The sequence below is a fragment of the Vulpes lagopus genome, chromosome 8, assembly GCF_018345385.1.
Source record: "Vulpes lagopus strain Blue_001 chromosome 8, ASM1834538v1, whole genome shotgun sequence".
NCBI lineage: Eukaryota > Metazoa > Chordata > Mammalia > Carnivora > Canidae > Vulpes > Vulpes lagopus.
The window spans coordinates 8,072,417-8,090,809 of record NC_054831.1 but is presented as its reverse complement, the minus strand read 5'-3'; the positions used below and the strand labels follow the sequence as shown (position 1 = coordinate 8,090,809).

The 18,393-nt window shown below is 44.4% G+C and overlaps 1 protein-coding gene and 3 non-coding genes across 4 annotated transcripts; all 4 read right to left on the bottom strand.

Moving 5' to 3' along the window:
• Positions 1–6,017: 6,017 nt before the first annotated feature.
• On the bottom strand, positions 6,018–15,592 carry NCL (nucleolin). The gene is made up of 14 exons (XM_041767342.1): positions 15,404–15,592; positions 14,242–14,358; positions 12,567–13,050; positions 11,985–12,191; positions 11,685–11,771; positions 11,349–11,490; positions 10,729–10,853; positions 10,065–10,188; positions 8,961–9,118; positions 8,377–8,500; positions 7,998–8,131; positions 7,288–7,414; positions 6,685–6,908; positions 6,018–6,494 (listed from the first exon to the last, which is right to left on the bottom strand). The coding sequence occupies exons 1-14, from the start codon at positions 15,419–15,421 to the stop codon at positions 6,418–6,420; spliced, it is 2,148 nt and encodes a 715-aa protein (XP_041623276.1). The 5' UTR covers positions 15,422–15,592; the 3' UTR covers positions 6,018–6,417.
• Positions 7,088–7,222, bottom strand: LOC121498346. The gene has a single exon (XR_005989728.1). It is a non-coding gene; the product is annotated as a small nucleolar RNA SNORA75 (small nucleolar RNA).
• Positions 7,789–7,867, bottom strand: LOC121498364. The gene has a single exon (XR_005989743.1). It is a non-coding gene; the product is annotated as a small nucleolar RNA SNORD20 (small nucleolar RNA).
• On the bottom strand, positions 11,571–11,636 carry LOC121498356. The gene has a single exon (XR_005989736.1). It is a non-coding gene; the product is annotated as a small nucleolar RNA SNORD82 (small nucleolar RNA).
• Positions 15,593–18,393: the final 2,801 nt, after the last annotated feature.

Here is an 18,393-nt window from a genome sequence, read left to right as displayed (position 1 = left end):
TTCCTGATAACAATTTAGCCATAATTCTTACAGATGTTCCTTTGCATGTAATAGGGTTGTTTTGTTTTGTTTTGGCTGTATTTTTTTTCTTTTCAACAATTCAGTTATGTGCAGAGATCTGGCTTTCTTCTTTAGCTCTGTGGATTCTCATCAAATTTAGAAATTTTTTTTTTTTAAAGATTTATTTATGGTAGACATAGAGAGGGAGGCAGAGACACAACACAGGCAGAGGGAGAAGCAGGCTCCATGCAGGAAGCCTGATGTGGGACTCGATCCCAGGACTCCAGGATTGCGCTCTGGGCCAAAGGCAGGTGCTAAATCGCTGAGCCACCCAGGGCTCCCCAAATTTAGAAATTTTCAAGGATTATTTTTCATCCCCATTTATTCTCTCCTCTCCTTCATGGACTCAATTACACATTAAGGCAATTCACTATTGTCACTGAGGCTCTTTTTCATTTGTTCTTCAATCTTTGAGCTTCAGTTTGGATAACATAGGGGGAAAAGTGTCACCTGAGGGTCTTTGTTAGGTTTGTAGAAGAGTGGAGGATTGTGGGAACAGGTCATAGGTATGAGCTAAGTTCATTAAACAGGGAGGCAGCGAGGCTTGTCCCTCAAATTCCTCAGTGTTCATCTTCAGAAATGAGGGTGCTCCTTTCCTCTGGGTATAGGGAGGGCACCTCACACTTGAAGGTCTATGAGCTGCTTCAGGAAGGTCAGAGTCCTACATTTGCTTCTCAAATTCCTTCAGCTTGAAATATTCAATATGCCAAGATGCTATGTTTTGAGGTACCATGTCCTGAACTCTGCCAATATTTTCTATTGATCTGTCTTCTAGTTAACTGATCTCTTCTTCTGTGGTTAAGCCCTTTTGAAATTTTTTCAGATATTTTTTCAATTCTAGGCTTTCCATTTGGTTGAGTTTCCATCTCTCCAGAAATTCACCATTTCTTTATTAAATGTATTAATCTTTCCCTGAAAATTATTTTTTAAAAGATTTTATTTATTCATGAGAGATAGAGGCAGAGACATAGGCAGAGAAGCTGGCTCCCTGTGGGGAACCCGATGCAGGACATAATCCTGGCACTCCAGGATCACGCCGAGCCAAAGGCAGATGCTCTCAACTGCTGAGCCACTCAGGTGTCCCTTCCTGAAAATTATTTAACAATGTTTGGTTTTTTAAAAGATTTTATTCATTTGAGAGAGAGAGAGCACAAGCGGGGGACAGGGGCAGAAGGAGGAGACTCCCCGCTGAGCAGGGCTCACGATGACTAGGGGCTCCATCCCAGGACCCTGGGATCCTGACCTGAGCCAAAGGCAGATGCTTCACCCACAGAGCCACCCAGGCATCTCTATCTTTAACTACTTGTAATGAAGTCCTTCCCTACAAATTTCAACATGTGAGTTATGCATTTATTGGCCTTTTGTCTTGATTGTGGACTACATTTTCATACTTTATTGCATGCTTAGTTTTTTAAAAAAGTACGCCAACATAGGCCTCAAACTCACAGCCCCAAGATGAAAAGTCACATGCTCTACAGACCAAGCCAGCCAGGCACTCCTAGTAATTTTTTGCTTACTGGTCATGGCATTTATTGTCCTGTAGAGTTTGAATTCTATTCTCCTCTGAACAATTTTGCACTGGTAGGCAACTAAATTCCCCACAGATCACCACAACCATGTCAGGGCTCAATTTCAAGCTTTAGGCTTTGTTAGGGCGGGCTTATTTTGATTTTGCCCTTAGTCCTAATGCCTGGAACGTGGTTGTTCTTTCTACAGAATAACCCTTCTAAGTTTCAAAGAAAAGCTTGAAGTGCGTATCAAAACACTCTAACTGGGGCACCTGGGTGGCTCAGTGGTGGAGCATCTGCCTTTGGCTCAGGTTGGGATTCCAGGGATGTAGTCGGAGTCCTGAATTGGACTCCCCATGGAGAGCCTCCTTCTCCCTCTGCTTGTCTCTCATGAATAAAATCTTAAGTAAAAAACAAAAACAAAACCCTCTAACTGGACAGAAGTTGAATTCCAAATGTCTCCCTAGCACCAGTCAACTGCTGGCATCTGTAGCCAGCTCTTTCACCTTTCCACTGTTTTCCCCTGGGCTCATTAGAAACTTGCCCTATACATAACTTAGGACTTGGCCGAGAATTTGAAGGCAATTAAGTGTGCAGATTTTATGGCTCTGTATCTCCTGTATTTTCAGGAAAATTTCCAGACTCAAACTCCAAACTGACTCCTCAGTGGGGTAAGACAGACACCACCCCCTTCTGCTTAAACTCTTGAGGATTCATACTAACTGGGGTATACCTCCAGAGGAAAAGCTGGCTAAAGATGGATCTCACAGTACTCCTTTGAAGGATGACGGACATCTGTTCCACTTTCTAACTGGTACTATTTGTCCAACGCCTTTAAAGTTGATTTATATTTTGTACAGTTTAGTTGTGATCAACAGGAGGGTTAGTCTGTTTTAAGCCACTTCATCATTACTGGAACCAAACTCCCTATTTTTTTAATTTTTTTAAAAAATTTATTTATGATAGTCACACACAGAGAGAGAGAGAGGCAGAGACACAGGCAGAGGGATAAGCAGGCTCCATGCACCGGGAGCCAGACGTGGGACTCGATCCCGGGTCTCCAGGATCACGCCCCAGGCTGTGGGCAGCGCCAAACCGCTGCGCCACTGGGGCTGCTGCAAACTCCCTATTTTAAATGCAAATACATTTTATCTATTGCATAGTGGACACATAGAATTCTACTGCAAATACTGTGCTTAAATTTAATAAAAACTAACTTTAATATAATTGGTCTCCCTTACAATCTTTTTTTCCAAGATTTTAAGTAATCTCTTCACCCAACATGGTTCAACTCACAACCTTGAGATTGAGTCACCTGCTCAGCCAGGCACCCCTGTAATCCTTTTAAATAAATAATTTTGAGAACATTATTCTGAGATCCAAAGGCTTTACCAGAATCCCCTCCACACAAATGTTAAGAACTCTGCGCCTAGATTTCTCCTGCTAGCACAGCTTTCCCTACACTTAAGGGAAGGAGTTTCCCCATAGTTTCTTCATTCATCACTTAACCAAGTACTATACATCAGGCATTGTCTTGGGTCCACAAAGACAGAACAATGAACAAAACCAAGCCCCTCTACTTAAGAGCTTGGCAGGGACACGTGTGTTCACGTTTCCATGGGAAGGCCAACAAAAGGAACTCTCCAGGCCTTTACCCTAAGTGACTTGTGTTACCTGACCTGAATGAGCATGTTGAAAAGATCTAATCCCAGAGCTGTCCTCTTCTTTCCCTCTTCACCTCAGCCCAGTGTCACAAAGCCACCACTCTACTGTGCCCATCTTCTAAAGGGAGTTTCAGACTGGAAGGAGGGATCATCTATTAGATGCTGCAGGGAAGCAAGCAGGCAGAAGCCACAATGCTGGAAAAAATGGGAGGGAGAAGCAGACGCTGATCCTTCTCCAAGTTTGGAAATGAAGGGAAATGCAACAGCTGAAAGGAGAGATCGGGTCAGGGGACAATTTTTTTAATGAGAAAAGTTTTGGCACTTGTTTAGGCTGAGGGGGACAGACATTGAGATACAAGAGATTATTAGTGAACTAACCACAGAAAAATGGGGTAACTGAGAAAGGGCACAAGACAAGCATTCAATACAATGGAGTTCTCCGTGGATTCTACAGAATCCCTCCAAAATGTGCTGAGTGGGCTTCTACAGATTCCCAAACCCCAGCACTTAATCTGAGGCTAAGCTTGAAGTTAGACACATTGGCCTAAAACGAAGCCTCATCCTTGTGGATTTCCACATCCTTGTGGATGTGCTGCCACCTGCTGGAAGAATGACAGAAGTGGGGACAACCATTTGGTAGAGAACTTTTCTAAAATGGCTGCAACACCTTCACCCAACCCACCAAATCCACAACAGCAAGCCACCCATCAGGGAGGCCTAGGATTAAAGAAATTTGCAGGATCCCAGTCCCTAAATAAAAGCCTGAATGTTCCCCTTTGGCCTTCTGGGGCTACCAACAACCCTCCAACTTCCTCTCCATTCCATACAAGTCAGGGTACCACCTCTGGAACAACCTGTAGGAACAGGGCTTGACGGTCACCCTTCTTTAATGGTGATGAATCAAAAAGTAGAAAGTGAAAATATACCTTAAATGCCTTGTCCATAGCAGGTTTACAGAGGGGATGAGGTAAATGCCTGGCATAGCCCAGGCACATTAGCTCTTTTATATTAAAATACAGGGGCACCTGGGCGGCTGTCAGTTAAGCACCTTTGGCTCAGGTCATGATCATGGGATCCTGGGATGGAGACAACTGTCTGGCTTCCTACTCAGTAGAGAAGAGCCTGTTTCTCCCTCTCCCCCTGGCTCATGTTTTTTTTTTTTTTAAAGTATTCACAGAGGAACCTGGGTGGCTCAGTTAACCATTTCCCTTCTACTCTGGTCATGATCTCAGGGTCCTGAGACTGAGCCCCACACGGCATTCTGCTGCTCCCTCTCCGTGCTCTCACATTAAGGAAAAAGGTATGGGAGCAAGTTTAATGGAATGGAGTAGATTTCCCTTCCCTCTAGCAAGGAACCCACAAAAACCCCTCCTCTGGGTGGTCAAATTCTATGCAAACAGCATTTGAGACCTGAGCACTGGCTGTGCTGGGCCTGGAGTAATGGCAACCCTAATTCATGTTCCTAATTGGCCAAATAACCTTATTTTCAGGTTTACTTAAACCTGCAAGCTTATCGGGGCAAGTACCCATGTGAGGTAAGACTATAGGGTCACAAAAGCCCTACAATCATCCTTTCGTGGGTGTGAGATCCTAACACCAACCTCACAGGCCTTCCAACAAGTTCAGCTGTGGGACATTATTTTGTCATTATGGCAGTCAGAATTCCATTCAGCTTTGCTATCATGTAAGAGCTAACAGACTTACAGTATCCTTGATATGCTCTAATTCAAACTTCTGAATCTGGAGAAAACACGATGCCAAGGTCTTCCTAGGTTTGACTGCTCAGAGAATACCCTCCTGCTAGTTTGACCTTTCTTCCCAGCAGCAAACTTCCACTGGCACTCTTACCCTCCAAGCAGGCCATCTGTCTACCCCCACAGTACTTCCAACAGGACTGGTTTGAGTCAGAGATATGCAGAGCTTAGATTTATTCACCCCATAGTGAAAATCAGGACAAAATCAACTGTCCATTTATTTGCTTTAGACTGCCTTCTAAGCTGAACAAATCCTCCCAGTGTAGAGTGTGTGTTTACACTATTTTCAAGTTTTTTTAAAGTAACCTCTATATCCAATGTGGGGCTCAAGCTCACAACCCTGAAACCAAGGGTTGCACGCTCTACTGGCCAGGTGCCCCTTCTACAACTTGATTTGGCACGGACTAGTCTGATTCTAAAACAGGTGGTTATAATCCACGGGCTTTTGGATTTGGATAGCTAGGTTTAAGATCTCTGCTCTGAGGGCAGCTCCGGTGGTGCAGCAGTTTGGTGCCACCTGCGGCCTGGGGTGTGATCCTGGAGACCCCAGATCGAGTCCCACATCGAGCTCCCTGCATGGAGCCTGCTACTCCCTCTGCCTAGGTCTCTGCCTCTGTCTCTCTGAATAAATAAAAATCTTAAAAGAAAAAAAAAATCTCTACTCTGTAGCATCTGGGGGCACTGTTTAGTAATCCTGTTAATCCCTTGGCAAAGACTTTTCATGTGGCCCTTAACTTTTATTAGTAGAGGCAGAGGGAACAAGGAGTACTTAAATGAGGGAGTACTGAACATAGTGTAATACCTAAGACCCTTCTCGTTAGTTTAACCTGAAGCTGTTGGAGGACTTACAAAAAATACAAGCCTTTCATGTCACCTTACCAGCCATTTCACCAAAACTTGTAGCCAGGATGCTTGAAACCAACTAATTAAGTATTTCCAGCAGGGGTGGTGGGCTGGATCTGGAGTGGCAGAGCTGGCTTTGCCATGCTCCACCTTCAGGGACAGTCCAGGAGGAAGTACAAGTCTGGCACCAGAGTTTAGGACTTTTAATTTGTCCCAAAGTTGCTGAAGCAAAAATCATGATAAAACATTCTGCTTTCCTTTACACCCCCCAACGCAAAAAAAAAACAAAAACTATTTGTAGGAAAAAAATGGTTTTGTACATGGGAAGAAACAATATAAATTCAAAACTTACAGATAAGGATTAGCTCTATCACTCATCTCTTTAAAAAGTTTATATGAATATCCAGTCAAAACCAACAGGGTATCTCCCTTGAAATGTTATCTATACGAATTTCCAAGTAGACCACAGGACTGCATACTGTCTTGGAATGTCCTCAGAAGGCTCTGTCATTGATCAGGTAACAGAGTAAAAACCCCAGAGTCCTTTTCTTTCAAACAGAAGAGGGATAGACAGAGGGATGGAAGAAACTATTCAAACTTCGTCTTCTTTCCTTGTGGCTTGTGGTCTCCCCCTCCTCCTCTGCCTCCTCGGAAGCCTCCTCGCCCTATAGGAAAGCAAAACATCATTAAAGAATGAGTACAAAGCTGCCAGGAATCCTCCCCTCCCCAGAGTGATCATATGAGAACTTGGGAGATTGATCCAGGGAACCCGGAGTTCTGAGCACATTCTGAAGTGCATATGCCACACAATGTTCAATGCATATTACAAGGAAGTCCCTCCCCCAGCCTCCTTACCTCCAAAGCCTCCCCGGCCTCTGCCACCAAATCCACCTCGGCCTCCTCTGCCACCACCACGGCCTCCAAAGCCACCCCGGCCTCCACCACGGCCTCCAAAGCCACCTTCACCCTTAGGTTTGGCCCAGTCCAAAGTAACTTTGTTTCCATCTATTTCACCATCTTCCATGGCCTCCTTGGCAGCTTTGGCATCTTCCTCACTGTTGAAGTCTACAAAGCCAAACCTAAAATGCAAAATGAAACTGCCCATTATACAACACATACCAAAACAAATGCCAAGATTAACCTCACATGTTGAACAGTGATCCCATAGGAAGTAAACTTGCTCAACTAAGACACAAGTAATAATAGTAGCTCCCCATAGAAGGTCAAAACTGGTTTTATTGACTGCTTGGAACCTCAGAGATGTCTCACAAAACAGCAACATATACCTCTGTGAAGACAGAAGGTAAAATAATGCTAACTGTGAATTGTCTCTTCTTCTCGTGCGAATCCATAAACTGCCACCAATTGACAGTAAGGAGCTCAATGAGAAGATACGCTAGATGGGGGGGGAGGGGGTCTCTACTTAAACACTGAACATTCATTCCCTGATCATCTTACCCTTTGGAGGACCCAGTCTCCCGGTCGGTGACTATCCTTGCCCGAACAGAGCCGTCGAATGATTCCTTTAATGTCTCTTCTGTGGTATCCTCAGACAGACCTTTGACAAACAGAGTTTTGGACGGCTCTACGGAAGAAAAATTGTACATTTTACCTAAAGCCACAATTCTTAACTGGATGCTGGCTTTCAATAATGTCCAGTATGGAACTACAGGCCAAGAATGCTCATCTTAGCAGAAGCTTGCTTTTCACTCAAAAGCTGTTTGGAAACAAAAACATAAAAGAAACTTAGCAAACTAGTGCTTAATTAAAATAGAAGTCATAGATCACCACCATCTTAAGCTTACAATGATTACCAAAACAGCAGAGATCCGGTCTCAGATCCTTTATGGAAAGCAGGAGCAGCAATGCAAGTAAGTGGCAATCTCTAAGCAGATAGCTTTTATGATCACCGCACAAGGCAGTAACCAGAGGCAGATGTGCTGCTCAGAGAAGACATAGCTGGATCAGAACTTGACTATCTAGAGGAATTTTCTTGATTTCATCAATTATTTTCTCAGATAATCAGTCATCATATCCAGTATCCTTCACTCAGCAACAAGAGGAAAACACAAATGTCCAGCTCTAAATTGGACAAAAAACAACCAATGCAGCATAGCACACTAAGGAGTGCTGACCCACACCACCACACCCTAATAAATAGAACTCACGGCTTCTTGCATTAGGTGATCCTCTGGGTCCTTGCAACTCCAGTCTGATTGCTCTGCCTTCAATTTCCCTTTTATTACAGGAATTTAAAGCTTCTTTAGCATCTTCAAATGAAGCAAATTCTATAAATGCATACCTGAGGAAAAATAATCAATACTCAGAGCAAGTTACCAAGCACACAGCTCCTATATTATCTAATGCCACCAAGCCTTTTACCTCAAGAATATACCTAAATGATACTCTTTAAACCAACTTGTGGAGGCTTATAGGATTCAGCTTCCAGTAACATCCAGGAAAAAATTTACCGTCCCCCCTTCTTTAGATCTATGCAAAACATTCTCAGAGCCTATAGTTGATAACCTAAAGATTTAATTATTTTACCCTTTTGATTTGCCATTTTGGTTTTGGGGCACTTTAATAAAAGTTGCCTTCTCAAATACTTCCTGAAGGGTTTCTTCTGTTGCACTGTAGGACAGATTGCTTAAAACCAGTGTTTTTGATTCACCTACAAAGAAAAAAAATGCCAAATGAAGACTGAAACAATGGTCCTCTAAAGTTTAGACACAGCTATAATACCTTATTCAAGAACTTCTACACTTGCAAAGAGTTATTAACATGACAATGTGGATGCAGGTGGACTTCCACCTGTTACTAAGTATTTGTCATGCACGGTTTCCTCCCTGTTACCTAGAGATGTAAAAAAAATATTGGTCTACATCCTCCTAGAATATTATAATTTAAAAATGCACACCATCTAAGCTAAACTATAAAACACACAAAAGCTAGATTTGTCTGTGTTCTAAAACAAAATGATTTTGTATAGCTTTTACTCAAGAACTGAATGATCATCACTACAGAGGTATAACTTGTTTGATACCTACATACATCTAATTTATTAGTTAACTTAGGAAAGTTCAAAGATGCAAAGATTTCCCTGTCAATCCTGGAATTCTATAAATTCTTACCACTCCAAGTGCTATTCTTTCCACCTCTGTAATCTTGACTTTGCCCCTTCTCTCCAGTATAGTACAGGGAAATAGACCGCCCATCTATCTCTGTTCCCTGCTTTTCTTCGAAGGTTTTCTCTGCATCAGCTTCTGTCTTAAATTCGATATAAGCAATCCTGCAAAAGGGGGGGGGGGGGGCCACAACAACTCATTTTTATTTTTATTTATTTATTTTTTAAAAAGATTTAATTTGTTCACGAGAGACAGAGAAGCAGAGACACAGGCAGAGGGAGAAGCAGGCTCCACGCAGGGAACCCAACGTGGGACTCAATCCAGGGTCTCCAGTATCATGCCCTGAGCTGAAGGCAGACGCTTAACTGCTGAGCCACCCAGGCGTCCCGAGAATTCATTTTTAAAAACCATAGTCTTTTAACAAATGTTTTAATCTGAGCAACAGAACCTTATTTCAAAGAGTACAATAAAAAAGTTGTTTCAAATAAACTGAAATTTTCTGGTTTTCTGCTATGTTCTGTGTTCCAATTAAAACTTTCCTCCTGTACTACCCAAGATTGCCAAGCACACCTCGAAAAACTGTTTCTAGTAACCCCACTTCACTGCGTAACTGCTATTATTTACAAAGCTAGGCACATTTCACAGCACTTCATACATGTTAGCTGGTCTTTTAAAATCACCCTATGGGGGATCCCTGGGTGGCGCAGCGGTTTAGCACCTGCCTTTGGCCCAGGGCGCGATCCTGGAGACCCAGGATCGAATCCCACGTCGGGCTCCCAGTGCATGGAGCCTGCTTCTCCCTCTGCCTATGTCTCTGCCTCTCTCTCTCTCTCTCTGTGACTATCATAAATAAATAAAAGTTAACAAAAAAATTAAAAAAAAAAAGATTAAAAACAAAAATAAATAAATAAATAAATAAATAAATAAATAAAATCAATCACCCTATGGATTTAAGTATGCTAGCCCCACTGTGCAGACAGGAAATTGAGGCACTGGTTGAAGATGAATTTGGCCAAAATAACACACTTTGGAAAGTGAGATCAAAATTTTTTACAAAATCAAGGAAATGCATAGGTTTTAATAAAACAACAATCCACAGACAAAACATACCCTTTACTCTTTCCATCCTTGCTGACTAATCTGATCTCCACAGCGTCTTCAAATACTTCTTTTAATTCATCCTGAGTAACTTTGTAAGGCAGATTTTTTGCCAGAAGTGTTCTTGCATCTCGATCTAGATAAACAGACAAAATAGGAAAGGTATGGCTTAAAAGACACTTCCCCATAAAAATCAACTAATGGAAAAGTTTTGTTCAACAAATAATTTGAGATCCTACAATATACAAGGCACTCTGCTAGTATGGAGATGCAACAACGGCAAAAACACAAGTTACTGTAACTGAAATCAATAGGTGCTCAATGTTTTTTGAGTTAAACATATGAACATTTTTAAGTATGGCAAGTGAATACAGAGAAGATAAAGGATACAAAAAGTGTAATTGGGATCTAACCCAGTTCCAGCAAGGAAAAGCTCCCTCTATATCAACCAATTATTTTTTTTTTAAAAGGGTCTATTCTTGCTTACCTAACTCAGGAATTTATAACACCAGCAAGCTGTGGATTTAACAGTTGAACTCATTCAATTCTCAAATTGTAAGGAAACCAAGGAAAAAAAGTTAAATTATTTATTTACACTAGCCACCTAGCTCCCAACTAGATACATATCTACTAACAAGTAAGAGAGTAGTATCAAAATTACCCTAGCCTTACATACCTTTCTTACTGTCTTTTCCCTTTGGTTTTTCTAATTTAATTTCATTGCCAAAGACTTTTAAACCAGTGAGTTCCAAAGCTTTTTCCAGGTCTTCAGCAGATTCAAAATCCACATAGCCAAACTTCCTATAGAATGAGAAGATGAAAAAGGCAAAATTATGACTAGGGGGAAAAAACCCACAAAAATATATGCTAGAGAACACATACTGGGCAAGCAGTTACACTAATGCCAGGATGCAAACAAGGATTAAATAAAAATGCACCTATAGTATTAAAAGAAGTCAAGGCTCTGTAAACTGTTGCTACAGAGCAAGGTCTAAGTACCGGGAAATGATGCTGAGTTCACCTTTGAGGTCTTATTAGCCATACTGTTTGTAACCATCGATATTTTTTTTAATTTATTTTTTTTTGTAACCATCGATATTAACCAACAAAAGAACCTGTTTATAAGCACCAAGAAAAAAACCTAATAAAATCATTCACTATTATAGCTCTTCAATTCCAACAGTTTTAGATCTTTCTAGGAACATAAGCATCAAATCTCATTACTGAATACATTAATGTCTAATATTTGAAGACTTCCAAACCCAGGAGTAATGTGCAGAACTCCCTCATACTCACCTAGACACACCAATTCTGACATCCACAACAGCAAGATCATTTTTAGCGAAAAGGTCACTGATGCCCGTTTTTAATTCAGGAGCAGATTTGCTGAAGTTCAGGTTTCCAACAAAAAGATTGAATGACGTAGTTGGTTCTGTAGCTATATAAAACAAACTCAAATTAGTCTATTTGTAAAGTATGGTACGAACTTCAACTTCCAATATGCCATTACTACACAGAGCACATCAGACATCGTATTACATCAGGTCTCAGTATTAAGTCCCTTTGTTGTTCATCACTTGTGCAGTGAGGTGTCATTACCCTCTCCCCAATCCCTGCTATTCTCCAAGTTACCTTCTACTTTCTGTTTCTTGGCTTCAGGAGCTGCTTTCTGTTTGGCCATTTCCTTCTTTCGTTTTCCAGGTGCTTCTTTAACAGGCTCTGAACAAGATTTCAAACAATCTGGTTACCAGTGAGTAGCCACACACATTGAAGTACCTTTTTTTTTGGTTTTAAACTCAACTATGCCCAACATGCAGCTCTAATTACTCCAAGATCGAGTCGCATGCTCTGCCAACTGAGCCAGAGATGCCCCTTCAAGTGCCTCCTTTAAATAATACTTTTATAGTGTACTTCAGATGAAAACTTGATTACCTTCCTCTTCTTCTTCCTCCTCTTCCTCCTCCTCATCTTCCTCATCCTCATCATCCTCGTCCTCCTCCTCGTCATCATCTTCCTCATCCTCATCATCCTCCTCTTCATCTTCATCTTCAGCTGTGCTCTTGGCCTTCACAGGAACAGCTTTCACAGGGGCTTTCTTTCCTTTGGCTGGTGTAGTCTCCATAGCTTCTTCTTCCGAGTCTGAAAATTAAGTCTGAGTTTGAAAAGTCAAAAACTCAAGAGAATCCTCCCAAAAACCAACATTAGTTCCAGGAAAACCTAAAGGAAATACAATCCTATCAATGCCACTGTGCTTAGCAGTTATGGAAGGGATTAACAGATCAGCTGGAAGCAAAATCCGCCATTATGAAAAACACCCACTGAAAGTATTTTCTCAGGGGCAGGCAATCATTTTAGATAACCTGAGTTTAGTGTACCATGAACACCTCAGGAAAATCCCTGGAAAGATGTTCATCTAACTCCCAGGTTGTCATGGTATACGTATCATTACTGCCAAAACCTTACCCTGATGTATCTTACAAAAGTAGCCTAAAAACTAGCCAAAGAACTCCTCACCATCTTCATCTTCATCCTCATCCTCCTCATCGTCGTCTTCATCATCGTCCTCCTCCTCATCCTCCTCTTCATCTGAGGCAGGGGTGGCAGCAGCTGCTTTCATCACTGTTGGCTCGAATTCATCCTCATCTTCATCCTCATCTTCCTCATCCTCCTCTTCACTGTCATCATCATCTTCCTCATCACTGTCTTCCTTCTTAGCATTCTTACCGTTCTTTGCTCCCTTGGCTGGGGTGGCTGCTCCTTTCTTACCAGAGGTTGCTACCAATGCCTTGCCTGGTGTGGTTCCCTTCTTGCCAGGTGTTGCTACTGCTTTGGCTGGTGCAACCGCCTTTTTGGCTGGTGTAGCTGCTGCCTTTTTGCCAGGGGTGACAACTGCTTTCTTGGCCGGTGTGGCAACTGCGACTTTTTTTGTTGGGGAAACCATTACCTTCTTTGCTGGAGTTGTGGTAGCCTTTTTTCCTTTTTTCTGAGGAATAACAACCTAAAGAACAAATAAAACCAAATGTAAGTCTTCTTCCAAACCCAAAAAGACAGCCTTGGTCCTATGAATGAGACTAAATTCTAACACTGTTCTGATTTCAGACCCACATGCACTGGAGGTTATGTTAGCATGCTAAACTACAGAACCATGTGCCAGAAATCACAGCCTTCATCTTCAGGTATAATACTCAAGCATATGGAGCCCCTTTTTAACAGCTAAAATACCTCACACATTATAACTGCAACTTTAAAGCAGGCTTTAAGAAAATTCTAAGCCTCGACTTTTTTTCTCCTCTGTAAAGGATAACAGCACCAACCTTACACATTGTTAGATTAGGAGTTGACATATATGTGATTAGAAGTCTTGCAATAGAAAGCTCTACTTGTTAGATGCTACTGAATCATTCAGAGGTCCTACAATGGGCAGTGGTTCATTGAATGCTTGTTCTTAAGGCCAATAAATGAGTGTCAAATACACTGGAGAGTTAGCTCTTCCTAAGTTTAGTAAAGAGTAAGCACCTTAAACCTGATAAAAACCATCATTCATCTACATTAAAATTATACTTTTTTGCTCACTCCTAATTTTCCTGGGTACCATATCATCAGTAAAATATTGATTACATCCTAAACAAGAAATCTGAACACAAATACAATAGTTGTCTTTACAGTAAGCAAACAGTAACCAAGAACAGTAATAGGTTAACACAAAGTGAGGTGGCAACGCTCAGCCCACACCAAGATGTTCAGTAACCAGTATCACAATGCTCTTATACAATGAGAGACAAATCAATCCTGCTTGGAGGCTAGGAAAGGAATCTGGCAAAGCTAACCTCAGACCTGAATAAATGCACAGCAATGCCACTTACTTAACAGTTTAATAGTCCAGGCTGTTTATTTATCTGGTAGGGTGGGTTAACATACTCAAACTAGAAAAATGTCACGGCTGAACACAAATATAACACCAAGCCCTACAAAAAATGCACATGAAAAGAGGACTCCCAATTTTTTCTCTCAAATTCAAATACTTACCTATATCAACATGTTAATGAAGAGCTTGGAAAACAATCTCAGCAGGCCATACTCAATGAATATAATCTTATTTTTGCCAATATTTTCATACATCCAGTATCAGCTATTTCAGCTCTCCGTTTCATAGTTTAACACACGTCTCCATAAAGTTGTATATAATTACCTCTTCTCCGCTGCTGTCATCATCTTCATCTTCTGACATTTCCTCATCTTCACTGTCTTCTTCTACCTCCTTTGGGGGAGGAGCCATTTTCTTGGGGTCACTTTGATTTTTACCAGCCTAAAATAGACATTTAGCACATTACACCTACAACATCTGACCGTTCATATTGTGCCATCATTCTTCAGAGTAAAAAGCAGCCGTCTCCCTACATAAAGTCCACATTTCCTAATGCTGGATATAAAAATTAACACGAACACTATCAAAGCCAACGTCAAAACAGCAACTGTCAACCCCCACCCCATTACTCCTGTCAGGTTTTACAAAAACCCAAGGATAAAAATGCAACTACAACAATATTATCTCCCTCCTCCTTTTGCCTTCGTTAAGCACATCCGTTTTTAAAACCATACTTCCAAAATCGACCGTTACAACACGCATGATTTTAATAGACTACAACTGGCCAATTTTAACGGCCAACAATTCATAGCCCTTCACCGGGGGCGGAGAACCACACCTGGGGGGGAAAAAAAAAAGCTTTTGGTAAATCCTAGCACCAGATCTTTCCCGTGGAAAAAAACCCCGCCCCTTCCAGACCCGGCAGAGCCACGTGGGGATACCCCGTAGGTCACCATGTGCGCGCAGCAGGGCGCAGAAAGCACGAGGCAAGGCCTCCTCCTGAAGCCCACCTCGCGCCCGCCCGTCTGGCCGGGGCCCACAGGCCACGGGGCCTCCATCTAAATCCATCCCGCAGCTCTCCGCCTCCCCTCCAAGTCCCCTCCGCAGACGCCGGGACACACGCGGCGCGGCCCACGTGGCGGGCAGCGCGCTGAGGCACGTGCGTCAGGAGGCGGGGCCCCGCTTGGGCCCGTCGCAGGAGTTCGGCATCATCCCTCCACCCCGAGGCCCAGCGCCCCCTCCCCACTCAGTCCCTAAGTCTTTCGGCGCCGCACCAACCACCCGCGGAACCTGCCGAAGCTCTTCACCTCGCTACCAAATAGCCAAAAGCCGCGAGACCTCCCCGCCGATCGCGCGAGATTTCCCGCAGCATGGCGCCCTCGAACGCGCCCGGGACGGCGCGCAGGCCCTCCTCCTCGCGGCGCCGCGCGCGCGCTCCTCAGAAAGCAGGCCTCGACGTCCATGCTTGCGCAAGCCGTCTTCTTACCTTTGCGAGCTTCACCATGATGGCGGCTTATGCCGGCGGAGTGTGTGGCGGGCGAGTGGCGCAGACGAGCCCAGAAGAATCCAAGCGACGTCGATGGCGGCCGCGGGTACGAGAGGTTCCCGGAGCGCGTACGCTTGGCTGCTAGCTAGAGCTCGAGACTGAGGCGAAAGACTGAGCCTGCCCAGTAATCGCCTCTGGAAAGGCGACGACGGCGCCCTCGTGACTCCGTCTCGGCCAATCAGAGGCTGCGCCCATCCCGTGGGCCAATCGCGAGCCTCTACCCAAGAACGGCGCGGGGCGGGGCGCAGGCGGGAGTGGGCGGGCCGAAGCGGGCGGGGGAGGGGGAGGGGATTCGGTGGCGGCGCCCTGGGGGCGGGACTCGCTTTGTGCAGGGCCGGCGCTGATTGGGTAGTGGGCGCGCGGTTCCTGAAGTGCCCCTCCGCGGCCCGCGCTCGCGACGCCTGCGCAGTAAGACGGCCGTTTTTGGCGCCGCTTGTTCCCGAGCCCCGGGAGGCTGGGTACTGGTGGTCTCCGGTTCCCGAAAGTGTCCAGGGTCCTGTCGACTCCGGAGGCCTCGCAGATGCCAGGCGGCCCTACGCGCGGCTCCGGCCCGCTCTCCACGCCGAGCCGCCCGGCGGCCGAGGAGAAAGTGTTCGCCCGCTTCTCCCTCCGCCGATGAGCCCGAGACCTCCGGAAATTCGGGGACCGTGAGGTTCAAAGCGCCCGGGTTGGAGGCCCGCCTCCGCCCCCCCCCCCCTCGCGCCGTCTGCAGGTGGTTCTCTTTCGGGCCACGTGTCCGAAGCTGCCTCCTGAGGGCTGTTAATAAAGACGGTCGCGGATGTCTGAGCGCTGCACAAACGCCACATTTAATGTCAAGCCACCTCATGCGCTAGGTTTTTGTCCCAACGAGGAACAGGCCCGGAGGAATAACTTTCTGGTGGTCACCGGGTGCTACAACGGCGGCGGGGGAAGGAACTTGGTCAGGCCAAACACCGACCCATTGGCCGCGCAAGTTCCCTTTTTGTTTTTTGGGGCTAAAGCATACCTTAAGGTGTGCTGACTGAGGAGGGTTCCGTGTCACCTAACGGTCCCAAGAGCCAAAGGAAAGGTGCCCTCAATGGCGGAGGCACAGAAGGGCCTTTGCCTTTTGCTTTTGCCAGTTATTTTGATGGGTCATTGTGGGCAAACTTGTTAGTGCCGAACATCCCAGAGCACTTCCTTCGGTACAGAGCCCGCCTGCGACATAACCTGGGCATCCAGTACCTACGATGTTTCTACAAAACCAGGATCCCTTCAGCTTCAGGATATTTCCACAATTGAACTGATGTTTAGAGGCTCCTCCGTGGAGATTCTAATTAAAGAGGTTTGGGTTGGGGACGGGGATTTTGTTTTAACAGGGGCTCACGGGTATTCTTGTGAACCATCCAGTTACTTTGCAACTCTTTTTTTTTTTTAAGATTTTTAAAATTTATTTATTCATGATAGACACACACACACAGAGGCAGAGACACAGGCAGAGGGAGAAGCAGGGTCCATGCCGGGAGCCCAACGCAGGACCCATCCCAGGGCTCCAGGATCACGCCCTGGGCCAAAGGCAGGCGCTAAACCACTGAGCCACCCAGGAATCCCCTACTTTGCAATTCTTAACTGTCATACACCTGTGACTGAGCAGGTAGGAAATCTACAGCCACCCAGGGGGGCTCTGACTTGGGAGGAGTCTGGGGCCAGCACCCTGCTTTCTGACGTATGGAGATCCCCCTTGAGGAAGTTCATATTTTGAACTCTGATGGGGTCCAAGGGGACACTTCCTCGGTTATAGGGGACCGAAAGAACAGCCTGGGCCCAAGGCGTGGTGGAAGAAGACAATCCTGGTGTTTTCAAGCAATTTGGCACAGAGCACGATTAGAGCACTTGTAGGAAGAGGCTGGAGAGATGAGCAGTAGGCATGATCAGTTGAAAATATTCTAGAAATGTTGGCATGGCTGGCTCCTTGTTCAGATTTGTTTGTGTCACCTCTTAAGAGGTTTTCCTTGATTCTCGAATGAAAAGCCACCTAGGGACTCCCCATCACATCACCGTAATTGAGTCATCTGCAGGTACCTATTACTACCTGGCATTTTCCTTGGCTGTTTATTGTCTGTTTACTCCCCAGTCGTGAGAACATGGATTTTGTTTTCTGCAGTATTCCTGGCACCTAAAGCATTGGCAGACCTCATAGAGGTGGAAATTATTTGTTAATGAATGAATGATTTAGGTAAAAGAGGTAGTGGGAAGATCCAGTACTGTTCAGTGTTCAAGTCCCTTGCTTTGGAGTTAGTCTGGGATAGAAAAATAGTAATGCTTAATATTTATAGAAGGTAAGTTCCAAGCAGTATTCCAGTTCTTTATATATTGATTCATTTACTTCTACAAGAAAGTTACCTTTGTTTTACAGAACTAGGGCATACAGAGGTAAATCAATTTGTCCGGTGTCACACACCTAGTAAGTGGAGGAGCTAGGACCCTACTCTATCATTCTAGGTTCTTTTCTTTCTTTCTTTCTTTCTTTTTTTTAAGATTTTATTTATTTGAGAGAGAATGCACACAAATAGGGGGGAGGGGCAGAGGGAGAAGCAGACTCCCCACTGAGAAGGCAGCCCCACTTGGGACTCCATCCCAGGACCCTGAGCAGAAGGCAGACACTTAACAGACTGACCCACCTAAGTGCCCTTATCCAAGATTCTTTATTAAAATGGGGGTCTGGGCAGCCCGGGTGGCTCAGCGGTTTAGCGCCGCCTTCAGCCCAGGGCGTGATCCTGGAGACCCAGGATCCTGTCCCATGTCAGGCTCCCTGCATGGAGCCTGCTTCTCCCTCTGCCTGTGTCTCTGCCTATCTCTCTCTCTCTCTCCCTGTGTCTCTCATGAATAAAAAAAAAAAAAAAAAAATCTTAAAAAAAGTAAAATAAAGTAAAATGGGGGTCATAATAGTTCCAGCCTCTTGGATCACTAAT